Source organism: Anser anser (assembly GCF_964211835.1).
Source record: "Anser anser genome assembly, chromosome: 4".
Taxonomy (NCBI): Eukaryota; Metazoa; Chordata; class Aves; order Anseriformes; family Anatidae; genus Anser; species Anser anser.
This window is the reverse complement of record NC_139724.1, coordinates 12015938-12035672: the sequence shown is the minus strand read 5'-3', so window position 1 is coordinate 12035672 and position 19735 is coordinate 12015938. Positions and strand designations below refer to the sequence as shown.

Below are 19735 nucleotides of genomic sequence, written 5' to 3'. Positions count from 1 at the left end.
TTCGTGCATGGGGTAAGAGTATTGTGCATTGCACCAGAAACAGTGCGTCTCATCAGGATTTCTCTCTGTGGTTTTGAAGTGTTTTGTAGAACACAACTGGTTTCACTTGATCGGCATCATATGCGGTCTTGCAATCTACAACTTCACAGTGGTAGACCTTCACTTCCCTTTGGCTCTGTACAAAAAACTCTTGAATGTGAAGCCCTGCCTAGAGGATTTGAAGGAGCTGTCCCCTACGGAAGGAAGGTACGAAAAACAAAATTTGCATCCTGTCTGGGATGGGAAACCATCCATCTGAGAGCAAGAAATGCCAGGTGGGGTAAAACTGTTCAACAAACCACCTGGTCCTTCGGAGTGACTGATTAATTTGGGGGTCTGTGAGCCTAGCAAAATACATAAGACTGTGGTGAATTTCACATAAGCCTTCCCCTCTTCCATGGGCTATCAGATCTGTCTGCTCGGGCTGTAACCTCTGTACCCACCTTGCTGACCCCAAAAAGCTTCATATCCACACAACCAAAATATACCTACCATACACCTTTGGAAACGGCTGGGGGCCTGCCACCCTATAGTGTGATTTCATGCCTGATCCCAGATCCTAGCCTCAGCCTTTTTCCCCAAGCCAGGCTTGGCTTAGCAAATAGATCCACTGTGCATCTCTTGGCATAGCCCAGGATGGGATGTGTGTGTTGGATGTGAACTACCCCATCCTTGAATCAGTGCAACTCTGACCTGTTCCTGTGCCAGAAGACAGGGAGTTGAATGGGGGTGAAGGAATGACTTTTTCTAAAAGACATATTGAATCTCTTCTACATAATTGCATGGGCATATTGGTTTACTTTGATACTGAGAGGTTAAAATCCCACTGTATGATTGCTGTCTTCATGTTTCTTTTGGGTTGCTGTCTGATTTACCAGCAAAAAGCTGCAGGTCTAATAGTAACAAAGTAAAGTGCTAGGAAGAGAGCAGCAGGATTTTGAGGGATAGTAGAAGAATATCTTCTACATAATGGGGATAAAGTTATAGCTTCTCACCACCCTCTTTGTTTCTTCAGGCCTTTGTGTCTAAATAGCATATGTGCTAGATAGCATAAATATCTAGCAGTCCTTTAGAACTAGAAATGTAACTGTTCTGAGGCCAGGATCGTTAAAGGGGATCCATGTAGACATGGACTACATTGATAATTTGCGTGGACTGGCATGTATCCCGCTTCTAACAAAGCATCTCTTAGTTTGAGGCATATTTCTTTTTTGCTTCTTCAAGTGAATCAGGTGCTCTCTCTTGCAATCCTATTAACCAGATGTGTGATGCTGTTCACTTTTGCTGATTTTCTTTTCTCTTCTAAATGTTTGGCTTTTTGAATCTTTTTTTTTTTTTAATTTTTCTCATTTCTTTCCCTGACTGTCATGTAGGAGTCTTCAGCAACTTTTAGATTATCCTGGGGAAGATATAGAAGAGACATTCTGCTTGAATTTTACAGTAAGACACATTTAACATATAAGTGTTGTGATAGTCATAGTACAGTTGAAGCCCATTCATGTGTATTATAGTTTATTCAAAAGTATGCCTGTAGCACATACCGCATATTTAATGCTAAAATATTAAAACTCACTTGTTCTTTTATCTATGATGATGAAAACTAAGCTAGTAAGTAGATTAAGCAGAGTGATTTTCAGAATATCTTTATTGTCACTGCGGCATGTGACTTAAATGCCAGTGTCCAACATCTCACACAGGACAAGGAGAACTAGATTCCTAAATCCTCCTTGAAACTGTAAGTTAGGCTTTGACATCACTGGGTCAGTTCTTGAAATGCTAACGCAATTTAGAATTTTCCTTGCTGTCGTAATACTAATATTTTTAAACTTAAAAATTCATATTGAGTGTATATGGTCAGACTTCTCAGAAACAAAATTTTTCTAGGAGGTGTACTAATGCAGTTAGTTTTCCTCTGCTTCTAGGATATATATATGTATTTTGGCAGTAACCCAGAGACAATAGTTTTTATTACACAGTGGAGTTTCTGTAGAATTAAGAGTTAAATCTTGATGTACGTTAAAATATCAGGTCCTTCCTCATGTGCAAACATACACCCATGAAGAAATTCAGCATCATTGTTCTCCAACTGTGTTTTCCTCTGTTAACTTGAGCAGGGTAAGGGCTTCCATGTTTCAGTGTCTTTGCTTGGAAGTCCTGATGCTCTAGCAGACTGTGAGTAGTGGATTCATCCCGAGCATGATCTGGATTCTTGTCTGTCTGTCCAGGGCCAGCCTAGGCTAATAACAGGGTATCAGGAAGCTCTGCCACATATTGTCAGGAAAATTCATGCTGAGCTAGGAGAGTGCCATTTCTTTTTCCATAAATGAGTGTGCATAAAGTCTATTAAATCAGACTTACCCAGGTCTGATCTCACACGGATCAGAGCTGCAATTCAGGATGAAGCCATAATGATGATAACATAAACTCTGTTTAAAACAAAACAAAAAAGATACTTTTAAAGACACCCAAGAAATTTTTCACCAAATTGTCTTTTACAGACTCAGCATAGGGAGATTAGAGAAATTTATTGCCTATTACCAAAAAGCTAGAGAAGTGAGAAAGAAAGAAAGAAAAACTAACTTCCTCCCATCTGCCCTCTTCTACTTTCTCCCCCCGAGGGCCACAGGGGAACAGGGAATGGGGGCTGCGGTCAGTCTATAGCACTTCGCCTCCGTCGCTCCCTCACGGTCCCTCTCTGACCCTGCTCCATGCGGGGTCGCTCCCACGGGATGCCGTCCTTCCCCAGCTGAGCCTGCGGGGGCTGCCCACAGGCAGCAGCTCTTCAAGAACTGCTCCCACATGGCTCCGTACCATGGAGTCCATCCCCCAGGAGCAAGCTGCTCCAGCACGGGTCCCCCACGGGCGGCAGCTCCCCCCAGACCCCCTGCTCCTGCGTGGGCTCCTCTCCACGGGCTGCAGCTCCGGCCCGGGGCCTGCTCCTGCGGGGGCTCTCCATGGGCCGCAGCCTCCTCCAGGCCACCTCCACCTGCTCCACCGGGGGCTCCTCCACGGGCTGCAGCGTGGAGATCTGCTCCGTGTGGGACCCGTGGGCTGCAGGGGGACAGCCTGCTCCACCAGGGGCCTCTCCACAGGCCGCAGGGGAACTGCTGCTGCCTGCCTGGAGCACCTCCTGCCCTCCTGCTGCACTCACCTGGGGGTCTGCAGGACTGGTTCCCACTCCTCACTCTCCCAGCTGCTGTTGTGCCACATTTTTTTTCCCTTTCTTAAATTGCACCTCTGTGAGAGCATAACAACATCGCTTATTGGCTTGGCTCTGGCCAGCAACAGGTCCCTTTGGAGCCAGCCGAATCTGTCCCTTATCTAACATGGGGCACCTTCTGGACTCTTCTCACAGAGGCCACCCCTGCAGCTCCCTGCTATCAAAACCTTGCCACATAAAACCAATACACCTTGAAAAGAATAAACAACTGATCTTGGCTGTCAAAATCAAGTTCTATCTGAATATGGGAGGGCACTGGAACAGGTTGCCCAGAGACGCTGTGGAGTCTCCTTCTCTGGAGATATCCAAAACCACCTGGATGCCGTCCTGTGCAATGTGCTCTAGGTGATCCTGCTTGGTGAGGGAGTAGGGCTAGAGGATCTTCAAAGGTCCCTTCCATCATCGGCCGTTCTGTGATTCTGTGAAAATACGAGGCCCTTTCGTGTATGGCAACTTGACAATTGACCCTTCTGCATTTTATTTGCATGACCAATTCTGTATGTACAGAGTATGTTTGTATTGGTACCATTGTAGGCCTGGCATAAGCAGGAATTTGTCTGTGGTCGTGCTGTCGTACAGTGAGAGCAGATGAATTAACCTACTGACCTTCCATTAAATTAAAAAAACAAAAACCGAAAAGGAATACTTTTTATTAATAGGGCATATGGGCTTAGTTAATATAGGTTTTATTAGTTATCACTTTTTTTTTTTACAGGAAGTTGACCTAAAAGGATAGTTTTTTCTTTTCTGGCTTTGCTTTTAGGCTTGATAGTAGTACTACAGCAAGTGTAAATGATGTGAAGTAGTGAAACAGGAAGAACATTTACAGCAGGCAAAAAGTGTTCTGCATTTACCCTTTTCTCTGTCCCACCCTTCAAACGCTAGTCATCACCTGTGCAAGAGAACCCTTTATCTTTCTGCAGGCATATGGCCTGGGAAGTACTTCTGGTAAAATTTTCTCATTTTGTATAGATCTGCAGGGAGAGCTATGGTGTGACAGAGCAGAAGAACCTGATTGAAGATGGAGACAATATTCTGGTGCAGAAGGACAACAGGTAAGAGGGGTAATATGGGGGGATGGACTCACTTGTGATGAAGTCAAATGCATTGCTACAGAAAATTTGTCTGAGGTGAAACGTGGGAGAGAATTAGAAGTCACTGTGAACAAATTCTTAGACCGGTTGTTCAATAGTTACTGGATGCTAGTGGCACTTAAGAAATCAGGTTTTCATCATCTTTTCACCAGTACTTGAAAAATGCCCGACGACCTTTTGGATGGACATCTTCCCTATAAAAGATCTTCATAGAGACCCCTGGCATAGCTTTCTCGTCGTAAATAGAGATTGCAGCGTAACCCCTGATGGTGTGAATAGGAATTACAGTTCCTGTCCTGTGACCAAAAAGCAAAACCGAGACTGGCAGACTTGTTCATGCTCTCTTTTTAATTCTAGAGCAGGAGATAATTCCCTCATATATGTCTGATAGAGAACCGTCATCCGTTAGTGGAGCTGCAAGGCACAAGTGTATGTAAACTGTTTCTGCCTAGCTAGCTGCAGTTAGTACAGATACCATTTTCCTCCCCCCCTTTTTTTTTTGTTTTCCAGCTGCTAAACTGTTTTCTTCTTATAATCCTATAATTGGATTTCTTCAGATGCCTTTATTACTTGAAACAGCATTCAAATTCTTTCTCTGCTGGCAAAACAGTGTGATCCAGTGATTAGTCAGCAGCATGGTTAGGGGCTTGTGCTAAGATTGTTTGAAGACCTTGCTGGCAAGTCTGGAGATGAAGTAATTTCCCATTAATTGGATTATTTAAAATGGTTCTGATTGTGTCTACAGCCATTGCCGTAACAAAAGCTTTGTCTGTATTACCTTTTTAGCTACTTTGCTGCTGCAAAAGGTACAATTTTACAGCTAGATAGCTACCTCCGTGCAAACCCAAGAGGAGATGGGCAATACAGGAGACTTTGAGAGAGTGAAGTAAAGATGTAAATGCCAGTGATAGTCTTTTTTATTTTTGGCTAGGCCCATGCATTCACAAGAAAAAGGTCTTTTCTTACCACGGTGTGCCGTATTGGCCTAGTGGGAGGATCAAAGGCTTAGCTAGAGCAAAAGTTTGGGAAGAGCATCCAGGTTAGCTCCTTACATACTAAGTCAGGAAAGACAAGAGAAGCAAATCCGTAAGGAGAAAGGCTGGTCTGTGGCTGCGCCAGCTTAACGCATTCCAGAATGCAGTGGCTTTGTCTTGACCAGAGTTTTGAACTCAAGCTAACCTCTAAATCCAAGTCTAGACATGGCTGTCAATTCATCCACCTTACAGTGCTTAATGACTTCCTCCGCTGCTATGTTTAGAGGTCAGGGACGAAATTGCTGCCCTGCTGGCCTCAGTAGTGTGCTGCGTGCGTGTCTTTGGGCATCGCCCTTCCTACTTGAGGGAAGGTTCACTGTTAACTGAAGAAATGCACAGGATTGCTTTGACTGAAAAATACCAAGTAGGAAATGCTTGCATTTTCCCTTTCTCCTTTGGAGTTTATTTGGGCATTGCAACATACAATGTTTTTGGTAAAGAGTTCGTGACCGTAACAGCCAAGGAGGTATTAAGCAACAGTTAAGTGCTTAATCAGCTTGGGTTTCTGTAATGCTCACGTGATTATCAGCAAAATGACAATAAAACAAACACACTGGAAAATGCCCCTTTGCTGTGTGATTTCTTATTCCAGGTTTTCATATTTGTCAGCCTTCTTTTTGTTTTTTAATTTCTCACCTAGCCTTTGCTGCTTTTACATAGCATGTGCACTGAGAATTTCTCCACCAAAAGGTCATAATGCTTTTTTCAGTTTTGGTGTCCTCTGCTAGTGATTGAGATATTGGATTCCGTTGCTTCCCTGGTCTGCTTAGCTTCTGAGTTCAAGTGTGAGCGCCTCTTAAACGTCAGGCAAAAAAACAACTGCTCCACCCAGAGACTAGTTTCATGTCCCAGTTTGCCACATTGTTTGGTGCATTATGGTCAGGTGTTTAAAAAAAAAAAAAAGAAAAAAGGAAATATTTCGAGTCATTGCACAAGTAAAATTCTAGGGTTGCACTCAGATCGTGATCCTTCAAGACAAACAAAGAGAAAACAGAATAAAGATGCTTAACTTCCTAACAAAATCCAGAGACAGAGTTTGGCCAGGGCCTGCCGCATGTTTCTTAGCAATGGCTGCAGAATGTTGTTTTTATTTTAATGTTTTTCTTGGGAACCTCTGAAGTAAAACAGGGTTGTCATTCTGGGAGAGGTCGTTCTCCTTGCCTTGCACTCCAAAGGCACAAGTCCTACATTTATTTAACCAGACTATGAAGGCTGAAGCAGAGATGTCCATGCTTTCTAAGACTGTTTTCTTGCTCTGTAGCGAGGGGAGTTCTTTAAGGAGGAAGGTAATGGGCCGTGCGGTTTCAGATCAAGACTTCTCTGAATAGGATCTCCTCAGTCTACCTCTGGTCTACAGCGTTGGTTTTGAAAGTGCTGAACCACCCGTGGGACTCACTGGGGACTGAGTGACGAGCACCTGCCTCTGAAAAATCACAGCATACCTAGCTAGGCCTCTGGGAGGCTCTCCGTTTTGGAAGTGATAGCTTTCTGATCGCCTGCTGTGTGGTTTGGTTCCCACTCCACAGCTAAGTGCTTGCTCTCGGCTTGGTTATCAGGGTTCTTTGCAGAGTGTCCCCTGCTCAGTAACACCGTACACATACGGACTGAGAAGAGCTGTAGATAATTTCCTGGACATCCTAAACATGGGGCTGCAATTGCTGGGTCAGTTGTGGTTCTCCGGTAACCGAATCCTGCTACTTGTGTAACTCAACCTCAGCAGAGAGGCAGGTTCCGCTGCACTGGTTAAGCGCACACGTAGTGGTACGTGCCACCTGGTGACTTTGTCCATGCTGCAGTGAGTCATCTCAGCGGGAGGCGGGCAGTGGGGTGAACCTGTTGAAGACTCGTATTTGCAAGAAACGTTACAGGCAGAAGCAGCAAAACTAGCAGTGCTGCCACTCAGGCGTGTGAATAAAAGTGCTTTTCTTTACCTGCTCTCTCTCAATGCCCTAGGGAAGAATTTGTTGAAGCCTATGTAAATTACATCTTCAACCTCTCCATCCATGAGTGGTACACAGCTTTTTCCACTGGCTTCCTGAAAGTATGTGGTGGGAAGGTCCTGGAACTCTTCCAGCCCACAGAGCTCAGGGCCATGATAGTTGGAAACAGTAACTACAACTGGGAGGAACTGGAGGAGGTAAAGCTTCCCTCTTGTCATGTTTTTCTTCTTTTTTTTACAAGTACTAGGATTGGGCAGCTGCAAGAGGTGGGCACTAGCTTGGGTCAAGAGGTGTAGTAAGCTACGGATGTTTTTATATGTTTCTTGTACATCTTGCAATTATTCACATGAAAAGTTACTCTCTTACTTCACTATCCTGCTACTGATAAAGCTCGTGGAGGAAATTGGGGATGAAAAAGAAGAGGGGAGGAGGACTTCTATCTTTTTTTTGTAGGGATGAAGCCTAAGATTGAAAGAAAGAGACAAAATCAGGATCTTCATTTACAATAGAACTAACAAGGGCAAAAAGTACACAGCCAAGTGTTCAAAGGGAAGTCTGGACAGAACGCAAGAGTTGTATCCTCTCAAAACACGTGCAGATCAGCAAATATTTGTTTTGTCTCAGCCTTAGCAGTAGAAATGGCCTCACAGTGCAGAACACATGATCCTGTCCACGAGTCCAGCCCGTGATCAGGTACACCAGGGTTCCTCGTTACACCTCTAATTAGCTGAATACCTAGAAGCCTAAATACTGGCCTTTCACTTGTAGCAAGAACACTTTCCTGTGTCTTTGAGCCATGCTGTTGCCTATGGCACGTCCTGCACTCCATTTCTTAGCTGTCAGACGTCAGTCTGAGATACTAGAAGAGATCAGGTCGTGTTCCTACTTAGTCCTTGCTTTCTAGTGCTAGATGAAATTATGTGACTTTTTGTTTTTCTAATAGAGTGCCGTCTATAAGGGAGACTACACTGCGACACACCCAACCGTGAGGATGTTCTGGGAAACGTTTCATGCATTTCCCTTGGAAAAGAAGAAGAAATTTCTCTGTAAGTATTTTGCAGTGGTGCAGGCTGTCATCTGAAATTGACGAATCAATGTCACTGGGGGGTAGATGTCACTTTGTTTGGCAATAAAAGGGAAGAGGAGGAGAAATACGTGGTTTTAAGGGCAGGTGGTTCTGAGTTTGTTGCTGCAGCTGGCAACTGTTGCTCCCTTGGGGCATCATGTTGAGGGAATATTGTGTCCCAAGGGCAACCTGGGAAAGCACTGAAAAGAGCCAATCTTTATTTTTGGACTGGTTTTGTTTCCTGATCTTGTACCCACTAATGTGTATCTGTTTGGAAACAGTTGGTGTCAAGCACAGAGATGGAGGCATGCTGAGGAAAGCGCTGTTTTATTGAAGGATTATTCAGATTTAAGTGTCCTAAAAGAATCTAGCTCCAAGAAGTATTAAATCTCCGTGTGGCAGTTTTGCTGAGCTGGCAGTCACCATCCCCTTACTTGGCCAGACCTGAAGCAGTTGCTGTCTTTCTTTAGAGCATTGCTTCCAGCAAACCCAGCAACATGTGGCCAAATTCTTTGCTGGTGCAGCTCCACTGACTGCAGATTTCTTATGTATTGGCACATGCTTCCAGGAACAAGCTTTGGAAATAAAAGCTGAGAGAGCTAGAAGAGTTCAGCATGGAGATGAGAAGGCACAAGGGGCATCGTATCACAGCCGTACAAGTGTGAGGGTGCCTGTCCTAACCAGCCTGCCTTCTCTCTGCTTCTCCTAGTGTTCCTGACAGGCAGCGACCGCATTCCCATCTACGGCATGTCAAGCCTTCGCATCGTCATCCAGTCCACAGCCAGCGGGGAGCAGTACCTGCCCGTGGCGCACACCTGCTACAATCTCCTGGACTTGCCCAAGTACAGCAGCAAGGAGATTCTCAGCGCCCGGCTGGTGCAAGCCATCGATCACTATGAGGGCTTCAGCTTGGCTTGACGTGTGTGGGAGAGGCACAGGCACTTGGGTACAGAGGAAGAAAGCAACGGGCTTGGCTTTATTTTTATAAAGGAAGGGATCAGAGCATTTTAGGGGAAAAATAATAGTAAGAATCATAGATGCAGATGATGCAGTCTCAGCCTGATGCTGCCAGTATTTTGTGGGGTTTAGCAGGGAGAGACTTTAGCTTTGAGTTTTCTGATCTACTGAACAAAATGAGTTTGGTGGGCTTTTTCGTTGTTTCCCCTCCAACTTCACAGCACTGCCCTCCCAGCAAATACTCGTAGTTTGCTTTTATTGCCCCCCCCCCCCCCCCCCCCCCCCTTTTTGTTCAGTTTAAACCTTTGGTGTTCCTTGCATTGAGGCTATGGTGGAAATTCAGGATGAAATAGTGATCTCCTTTTTGAAAAGCTGTGATTTCCCCCACCCTTTTTTTTTTTTTCTTCCCTTTTTAAATGCAAGCTGGTTCTTGCTTGCTTTGAATGGATATATCCCCCCTGCCCTCTGGTCCTTGGCAGATGGTACTGGGCTGGGGTGTCATTTGTGACCCACAGGACAGTGTATTAGTTGCGGTACATGCTCTGTCTTTTTGCACCAGTATATCTCACGGAGAGTAGGGTGGTTTGGGGGTTGGCATGTTTTTCTTTTGTCTTAAATTTTGTTTCTAAGCAGCGTCTTCTTAAAGAAGCTTCAGACTCCTCTGTGTTAAGGCTTGGGGAAGGACAAACAATATCCGTAATAACAGGTTTCTCAAACTGCCTCTCTCTTGTGTTGTTCTTCTGCTGGTAAGTCTACAAGTTAGGCAGGTAGGCTTAGCCGAGTCCTCGTTTTTCATTCAAACAGAAATGTTGTTCCAATACAAGGTGAGTTGGCTGCTTTTACCATTGCCGCCTTTCTCAGAGGAGTCATGCAGGAGAGTGAGGGAGTGTGTGAGTGTAAGCGGTGTTTACAAGCTCTCCAGCCTCATTAGGTCAGAGGAAAAGAAAGACGCATGAAATCCACATTTGTGTGTTAACCCTCTGCTTGGAGGCTGGTTTTATTTCTGCTGGTAGGATTATTTTACTGCGTGGTGTGGGAGGAACCCTTGTCATCTGTTTTGTCCAGTAAGTGCTGGGACCCCTAAAGGCCTACCTTTATGAATTAGGTTGGAAAGGTACGTTAGGAGTTGAGTAGGCAAAAGCATTAACTAAATTTGTCCTGTAAGATTGGAGAGCCATTATCCTTTCTCCCAGTCCCACCACCTATTAAATGACATTCAAATGATTTCCTCATTTCTTCAGGTCTTGGTGTAAATCTCATTTTAAGCCTAGGGTGGTTTTCAAATTGACTTGTTATTAGGACATAGTATTTATGCACCACGTTCAATATATAGTGTTGAACTTTGCACCTCGTAACAAAAGATTTTAGGCTTTTTTTTTTTAAGACAAGCTGTTGGCTACACTGAGAGCCCTTCAGCCTCTTTCTAATGCAACAAATAGAAGACATATACAATTATATCAAATGTTTATTTTCGATGTGTGTGTACATAGGTCAGTATTATGCAATAAATTTGATGTTTAATTCTGACTCACTGGCTGCCTTTATGTTGGGAAGCGAAGGAGGAGCTGCTCTGAGCAGCTCCGGGCACAGACTGTGCCTCTCCCTGGGATCTCCACTGTCTCACAGCTTCACCTCTGAGCACCTGGAAGAAAGGCTCTGCATAGCGCTATGTTAACCGTGCTGCTGGTGAGGATTCCATCCCAATCAAATGCTGCCCTCACATCCCTCACATCTCCAATTACAAATCAGGGAGTTTTTCACCTGCCCCTCCTGGCTCACCTGAGATCCCCTCTGACTCTATCTGTCTCCCTTCCTTCAGTCTGTTTTTCTCCTCCTTCCCATGCACCTTGCAGGCACCATTTTGGGTACGGGCACAGGGCACAAACTGGCTCTTCCCTCGGCTGTTCAAGTGCCAGTGAGTGACTGCTTTGAAAACATCTATTCCAAAGAGGAACAGGGAAACACCTCAGCTTGGTCTGGCACTTACTGTCTAAAACTTGCACATACCAGTAAGAACAAGTGATGTCTTAGCAGCGTGATTAGAAGATAATATCCTTTAGTTTTACTGCCTTTAATAAACATCAATTATTTGGCTGTTTACTCTGGAGTAAACAGACTGAAAGCAAATGAAACCTGTAAGAATGACAAGTTTCTCATCTGTCTTTAACTCTTGCAGTCTTATTTTGCCCACAACCAGATAATCGTCATTTAAATAATTCACAGGTGTGTGTGTGTGTCTGAAATGGCCCCGGTTCATGGGAGGCCTTGCAGACCATGCTGCCCTCCTACAGCAGTTGTAGTGACATGGGAAGGGCTGTCTTACACTAACAGCTTATTCATATCACATAAAGTAGATTTGTGCACAGTACTCCACAGCTTTTAAAAACAGTCTTGTATTTAATGTTCTTCAGTCAACAGACAGTGATGTTGGCATATACAAACCATAAAACAGAGCATACAGATGCTGCTTGGATTGGTTTAGAGGAGTGTGGTGAGGCAAACAGCCTGTGTGGCTACTGTGGTTAGGGGGAAGTCAAGTCAGCTGTGGAAGATACAAAGACATCTTAGTGTTCAGGTCTCAGAGCCCTCATCCTCTGCAGGCTTGGAAGATGGGAGCAACAGCATCTGGAAACCCAGGACAGAAAGCTGACCACTTGTGTGAGTCTTTGCAAGACTGGAATTTTAAAATCCACTTGGATGGGTCTTTCTGAGTAGTTTCCTTCACAATCAGACAGATGATTTGATTTGATTTTATTTTTGCCATTGGGTAAAGAACAGTTTAAAAAGAGAGATGGCTACGCATATATATTCTTTTCTTTTAATGTACAATTTCAATTAACAGGTTTTGTTTTAGCTTTCAAAGTTCAAAAATATAAACTCTCTAAAGTGCATAATTGTACTTACATTTCATACAAACTATCTGAAATTCTAGCAATATGCCATGTAAACAGCGATAACTAAGCATCAGAAAATGCTACAATCTCCTCAGTTTAAAAATAAAATGGACTGTTCCCTACATATCATTTATCAAGATTTGTCAGGGGCAAAACCCAGCGAAACAGATAATTTATCAGTACACAGTGCAAACAGGCTTTTAAAAACAAGCACAGAAAACATACTCCTGGAAAGCCTTGGCCCAGTGAAAAATGTATGACTAGGAAGAACGGGCAGAAACTGTTGCTTTTGACCATATGAAGATATCTAGGCCAGATTCACCAAAGTGCTCAAGCTGCAGCCTGCTGTAATTTAGCAGAATCCCAAATTCAGATCAGCTTGATGCACCCCATCACCATATATGCTTTGAAGCACTTTGATGAACTGGGCCTGAACACCACAAACAGTCTGCAATAACTTTTTGGAGACCCAACTCTCATCGCACGCTTCTACTAGTAGAGTAGTACCGCATGATGTTGGCTCAGCAGCTGTACCTAAAGTAACTATGGAGAGCTGACCGCAGACTGACAAGTCCCTAAGACCAGGCAGAAGGACAAAGGCACAGCTCTGATTCCTTGGGCTCCCTGTGTTCAGACAGGCGTTTGCTTCCCTTGCAGTCAAACATCGTCAAAAGCGGTTTCTGAGCCCATTTGACACACTCAGAGGATCAGATTGATTTGCAGAGGCACAGACCCACATCTCCCACCTATGGAAACCCAACGTCTCTGAAAAGCCAAGCCCCAGGTCAGCACCCAAGTTTTCCAGACTCTTTGGAAATAAGAAATTCAGTCTCCACTGATTTAATTAGGAGGGTGCAATTCTGCAATCAGTAGAAATCAGGCCCCCTCCTAAGTGCTTTCATTAATAATTAAGTTCATCACTGTCTTACCCAGGCAGAGTACTAATGGGCATGGGCAGAACCAGGGGAGGAAGGCTGCCTTCTGAAGTGTTTACGGGATCATGAAGAGACCCACCCCCAGCACCGGTTTTGGCAAGAATTAACACAGCACATACAGCAAGTTGAGGAGGGGTTAGTCTGAGCAGCACAACCCAAACCTATGTTTGTGGGCCCACCTGCCCACAGAAAAGGAAAGGGAGAAATGGTTCCGGGAGTCCACTGCTTGCCTGCTCCCCTGTGACTTGCGTGAGGCCCGGCTGCGACGAGGGGCACTGCGCTTGGCCTCGGCTGCTTGGCTCCTGCATGCGAGCTTCCAGGGGACAGACGTACAAGGCGGCATTACTCCGTGACTTCGGGGTTGAGACCTATTCCCAAGAGCTGTGTCCCGGTTCCAGCAGGAAGCGTTGCTGCGCAGTATCAGCCTGTGCATACGAGCTTGTGGAGTGCCCGAGCAAGCGCAGGTGGCTGATGTTATACTGCAGAGTTATCGGCCCTCAGCTACTCATTTTGTTCCTGAACTCACTGCCTTTCACTCCTCCAGGCAGTGATTGTCTGACAAGAGAAGTGGAATCTGGTGTCCCGGGGCCTTCTTTTCTGAAAGTCATAAAGGTGGAAATGTCGAATTGTCCAGTCCTGCACCTGAGACACAAGCCCTCTCCATGGGCAGCGTGTGGCTTGGGGCTTTCAGTTCCCTGCAGTATTCTTTGCCGCAGCACTACCTGTACACAACAAAGCCACTGGGAAGAAAATACAGTCTGCTGTTGCCACAATCCCAGTGTCCTTGCTCCAGCCCACACTGCCTGATGGTGTACAACAGAGAACAAAATGTAGGCTAGCAAGTCCATATGACATCGACACTGACCATTCACCTTAGGCTCCTGTATGCATTAACAGATAATGAAGCACATGTGGCGGGTCTTCCAGATACCTGACACCAGGCATTTAACTGAGCAGCTACCAAAATCCCAAGAGGTTCTGACTTGTAGCTGATAAAACCTCCTTTCTTCCCAGTTGCCCACACATGGTCGTAACCTTACAGTACCTCCTGCCAAGTGGAACAAGCAGGCAAGAACCCTGCTGCATTTTCTTTGCTATCCCAAACAGATGTAGGTACTTTCTCCTAGTTAATTGAATTGGCAGTCAAAAAAAAAAAAAAAAGCAGGGGAAAAAAAAACAAAAACAAAAAACAACTCAACCCTGGGCCCTGGTCACCCCTGTAACTCAAACTAGTTTGGGGCTATAACCAGGATAATCTTCCAGCATTCAGAAAGAGCAACAGGAGATGCTGGATTCCAAACAGTCTGGTCAAAAGTCTGAGCAAATCTTTACTGTAGCTACAAGAGAACAATCTTGGTGCTATCTGACCTGTGCCTTTATGTGAGATCAAGTTAGGGCACATGTCTGGTAAACTAAAGTGGAAGCTATTTGATGATTTAATCACTATTCATGCTACTTTGTCTCTTGCTATGATATCCTGGAAAGGAGAAAAAAAATAAAGAAGAGCATGGTTGGCTTTGATATCCTAAATATTACAGGATCTGTAAGCAAATCAAAACACAAGAATCCCTTCTGTGCAGTCACTGAGGACAGCATCATGTCTCCTACGCTGGCAAACTCCATTTGGGCATCAGGCCTGGAGAAAGAGTGGACAACAGCAAATGTAGAGAGTGATGGAAAGCCACCCTTCCTCCCCCTCCTGCTTCTGGGATTGGCCCTTCAGTTCCCAGGGAGCTCCTCAGCCCTCCCCAGCCAGGCTCCTGGTGCATCCACTTCATGCAGTTGTCCACTTGGTGCTCTCTCTTCTACGTTTACTGGCAAAACCAATCTCCTCCTTTACATGATCTTTGAGCTAATATCTCTTTTACTGATCAGGACCTCCAGCAGCCTCAGCTTGGCCTTTATCTGCTTGTATTCATTGTATTCTTCAGACATAGGAGTGCGGTCTTCTTTCTGCACGTTCCTAGGGGGAGTAAAAAGAGGTCATGAGGATTTCTGTGCCAGGACATCTTCCCTCAGCAGCCTCCCTCCACCCGCCAACAGTATCAGGAGTAAGACCTACAAGACAGCTCACCTCCTCCACTACCCATCAGGGAATAAAAACAAATTTTTATTCTTTGAGAGAAGACGACAGGGGCAAGCAAATGCCCTAGCAAAGTGGGGGAAGCTTGCATGTTGAGGCTGAATAGAATCCCCCGGTTCTAAATGCAAAATCTTATTTGAAGCATGTCCTACTTCACTGGAATTGTCAGCTTCTACACAACAGTTGGAAAAAACAAAACAAAACAACACAAATAGAAGAACCCTTTCCTTTTCAGGAGCCATCTGAATGTCAGCCTGCTAGATGCCAAAATAAAGTACAGCTTTTCTTGGCTTGGAACCACAGGAAGAAAATATTTATTCAGATTTCTCTAAGCTTAAGTGAAACTCAAGATTCAATGATTTTACAAGAATCTCTCAGGATGGTGGGTAGTGGCAAGAATCATAGAATGTTTTGGGTTGGATAGGACCTCAAGATCACCTAATTCCAATCCCCCCGACACGGGCAGAGACACCTTCCACTAAACCAGGTTGCTCAAAGCCTCATTCAACCTGGCCTTTAGCACTTCCAGGTATGGGGGCATCTGCAACTCCTTTGGACAACTTGTTCCAGTGCCTCACCACCCTCTGAGTAAAGAATTTCTTCCTTATATCTAATCTAAATCTACCCCTTTTAATTTAAAACCATTACTCCTTGTCCTATTACTGCACTCCCTGACAGAGTCCCTTCCCCAGCTTTCCTGTTGAACCCCTTTAGTTACTGGAAGGCCGCTATATGGTCACCCTGGAAGCCTTCTCTTCTCCAGGCTGAAAAAATCCAACTCCCTCAGCCTTTCTTCATAGTAGAGGCGCTTCAGCCCTCTGTTCATCCTCATGGCCCTTATCCTCTGGACTCATTCTAATTGGTCCATGCCCTTCTTGTGCTGGGGGCCACAGGGCTGAATGCAGTACTCCAGATGGGGTCTCATGAGGGCTGAATCCCCCCTCCCTCACCCTGTTGGCCATGCTGCTTTTGATGCAGCCCAGAAAATGGTTGGCTTTCTGGGCTGCAAGTGTTCACTGCCAGATCATGTTGATCTTCTCATCAACCAACACCCCCAGGTCCTTCTCCTCAGGGCTGCTCTCAATCCACTCACTGCCCAGCCTGTATTCGTACTTGGGATTCCCCTGGCCTAGGTGCAGGACCTTGCACTTGGCCTTGCTGAACTTCATGAGGTTTGCCAAGGCCCACCTCTCAAGCCTGTTCAGGTCCCTCTGGATGACATCCCTTCCCTCCAGCATAATAATTTCAGGAGTATAAATATATTAAAGCATTTTACCAGCTCATTTATGAGGAACTTTTTTCTGAGGAACACATTTAGCTATAGTGAAGCAGAAATACTTGTTAAACTAGTGTGTGAATACCTCATAGACAAGCAAGAATAGGACAGAGATCTAAACATACTATATAACTAAGAAGAAAAATTATTTTATCACTGAGGAAGTTTCACTATTCTTATTAACTGTGCTAGAGGCAGTTGGATTTTCAGTATTTATACTTGTACTTCCCACTGCTTTTCCTAAGAAAATGTTGTCTAAGAGGCTGTGGTCCTTAAAGTTCTTTGAAAAAAAGTCATTAATTTTAATGGGCAACTGTAATGAATGTGGGTAAAGCAATAATGACAATGCAATATGTAATAGTGAATTCACATAACTTTCCACAGTTGGAGGCCTTTGTAAATGCCAAACTGAACTTAAGAATAACTGAAGGACAGAGGGATAGCTGAGAAATTACCTTCCATTTTGTCGGAAAAAATTATCTTCAAAGTCTCTTAATTTTTTTCTGATTCGCTTTTTCTCCTCCCTGACTTCTTGCAGCTGCTCTAATAGTTCAGGGCTGTTGGGTTTAAACATAAACATGATTATATTTATGTACACAATTATAACTGAAAACATAGAGTAAATATACAAATGCATGGTTGTATAGATGCCAAGCGAGAGAGCTGCTCCTGAAAGCAGCCCTGGCAACCTGATGCTAATTGCAATACAAAGCTCTCTGAATTTATTTCAGCAAAATGATTATAAAATTAGGCTGAAGCCTTAAAGGAGGTCAAGTGTGCATCACACAATTCATCACTAACTTCTATGAAACTTACTTGCTGAAGACGGATATGGTTTTGGTGACTTTTATAGGATCATGATTCAATGGACATGAATTAAGGCTACCACATACGTGTGGGCACATTAGACCTCGGTGCTTAAAACTAACGAGACTAGCTCGACTTGATGTCTCCAAAAACTGAAAAATCTTGCAGAATGCAGGGTTGTTTTCATGATAAAGGCTCGCCATAGGTGAAGTGGAGCTACCATTTAGTCCAAGAATCCAAAGATACGTAAGTCAAATATCAGTATCAGGACAGGGTAGTTTTCTCCCAAACTCTTTCATATAAGGGTCTATTGCATTTAGAGCTGAAGTGCAAAAGATTCTGAATTAGAACATAAATGGAAAAAAAAACCCAAAAACAACAAAATCTATACACTTTTCTTACAAATAAAATGCCATCTTATCAAGAAGTAACTTTCTGAAGTTGTCTGCAAATTCAACGTACATGGATGCTTCATGGAGATTTGAAAGCCCCATATCCTGGTTGCTCCTTGATGGCATCTTATCATCCACCGGGGAAACAAAGCCATCAGCATCATCTTCTAGTTGATCCAAGAAGCTACGCACATTGAAATCTGTTTTCATAGTAATTGTGAAATCTGGCTTCACATTGCTGTCCTCCTCGGAGCCCTCCTCTTCCTCCTACACAGAAGGACAGAACACCCCCATAACAGAGTAAGTTACTGCTTCCCTTCTCAGAAACAAGTATCTCCTTTCACGACATGCACTGGGAACAGATATGGAAAGAAGCTGATAAGAGCAAGCACTTCAATTGCTAAGCAAGACAATACACCAGAATATCACCAGGAAGAGTCCTTACACCCAGAGCATGTCAGAAAAACTGTGATTACCAGCTCAGATTGCTTAAGAAAACCCAAGACAACAAAAAGGTGAAGAAATATCTATGTTTCTTAGTAAGCTGTTGCTTTAATTTATATATTCTGATACAAATAAAAACATTTACAGCCATGTCTAAAGCTTACCCGTGGTCCTCTACGTTTCCCTACAAACACACAAGACAGCACATGGATTGCCAGGTTAACATGTGAAGTGTTCTCTCAACTGACACAGCTCAACAGCTCTCTCTAATGGCTGAGAATTCAAGACACCTCAAATGCTCTTAGAGTGATAATGAGCTCAGATCAGTCTTTCCATGGCCAAATATTGGATATGATTGACTGTAAAGGCTTGCTATTTCTAACGTGATCCTGACATCAGCTTTATACTGTTTAGCTGGAACACACTGAAAATTGGAGGGGAAACACTCTATCCACTGCAGTTTCCCCCAAAGTAAGCTGATGAATTAAACATGTTCAAATCTTTTCTAAAATTTACAGGCACAACATTTGGATATCTCTGCTACACTCAGTATTTGCTAATTCTTAGTGTTCTCAAATGCGGGGCTTGTCTTGTGACACTGTCCAGAAATCATTTGCATTTTCAGGAAACAGGACTCTTACTTACAGAGACACTTCTAGAAGGTAATTTTCAACTTTAATATAAGGAATGAGCACTAGAAAAAGGTGATAAATGCCAGCATGGACATTAAGTCTCATAGATAACTTGTATATATATTTTACAGCCATGTAACTCTAACCAGGAAGGATCTAAGCATATATATATATGCTTATATATATATACATATATCTTTAAAAGCTTTTGAGGACTAGCGTTATTGAAGAGTTCAACTGTATGCAAAAATATATTGTTGCAGTGGGATCAAAACTAGCTATTTTCTTTATGTGATTCCTTGCTAATAGTTAAAATTTCCTAAGAGATTGCTCCCATATTTCAAGCAAAAAGGGAGAAAATAACACTGGGACCTGGCATAGTCCCATTAAATCCCCAAAGTCAATGATTTATAAGTGCATACATTTACATGAAATTGGAATTTGCCCAGAGCTTTCTTTTCATTTTAAAGCTCTAGGCGATGAAAATGCAAACCAAAGCCAGAGGCCAAGAATTACAACCATGATAGAGGCTTGAGGATGGAAAGACGATTAGCTGCAGAGAAGCTTTGAGCAATAAGGATGATAATAATAATAATGATAATAAAAGATACCGAGAAGTTTGAAAACATCTCAGAAGAATCTGCAGGAAACTAGTGAAAATTAAAGCACTTTTTAGCACGTGACTAGATAAGATCCTTTATCCAGCCAGATTGTATAGCTTAAACAGAAGGCACAAAATGTCCCTTCACGAGAAGAACTGCAGCTGTAACAGCAGTCACGTACTGTTGATAAACCCTGCAGATAACTTCAGGCTGGAAAGAGGGAAGGGAGACCATCCCTCCCTGCCATTCACAGGAGCCCAGGCGTGCTGTCCTGCCCAGCTGGGTAATGGCAGCTAGGACTGAAACAGGATAATGCCATC

General features: G+C 43.9%; 2 protein-coding genes across 18 annotated transcripts in view; one reads left to right on the top strand and one right to left on the bottom strand.

Moving 5' to 3' along the window:
- Positions 1-10877, top strand: part of HERC3 (HECT and RLD domain containing E3 ubiquitin protein ligase 3) — a 44474-nt gene extending 33597 nt beyond the window's left edge. The window contains exons 20-25 of one of the 3 annotated variants that reach the window (XM_083835809.1): positions 80-246; positions 1413-1479; positions 4232-4314; positions 7341-7524; positions 8271-8373; positions 9103-10877. In XM_083835809.1, coding sequence (XP_083691935.1) covers positions 80-246; positions 1413-1479; positions 4232-4314; positions 7341-7524; positions 8271-8373; positions 9103-9311 — 813 coding nt within the window. In that variant the 3' untranslated portion in view covers positions 9312-10877. The other 2 variants (XR_014584295.1, XM_083835810.1) reach the window with 2 other exon arrangements.
- An 850-nt stretch (positions 10878-11727) lies between these two features.
- Positions 11728-19735, bottom strand: part of FAM13A (family with sequence similarity 13 member A) — a 133975-nt gene continuing 125967 nt past the window's right edge. For all 15 annotated transcript variants that reach the window (XM_083835820.1, XM_083835825.1, XM_083835819.1 and 12 more), the window contains 3 exons: positions 17808-18004; positions 16994-17095; positions 11728-15142 (listed from right to left, as the gene is read on the bottom strand). In XM_083835820.1, the coding sequence (XP_083691946.1) occupies positions 15016-15142; positions 16994-17095; positions 17808-18004 (426 nt within the window). In that variant the 3' untranslated portion in view covers positions 11728-15015. The remainder of the gene's footprint in view (positions 15143-16993; positions 17096-17807; positions 18005-19735) is intronic.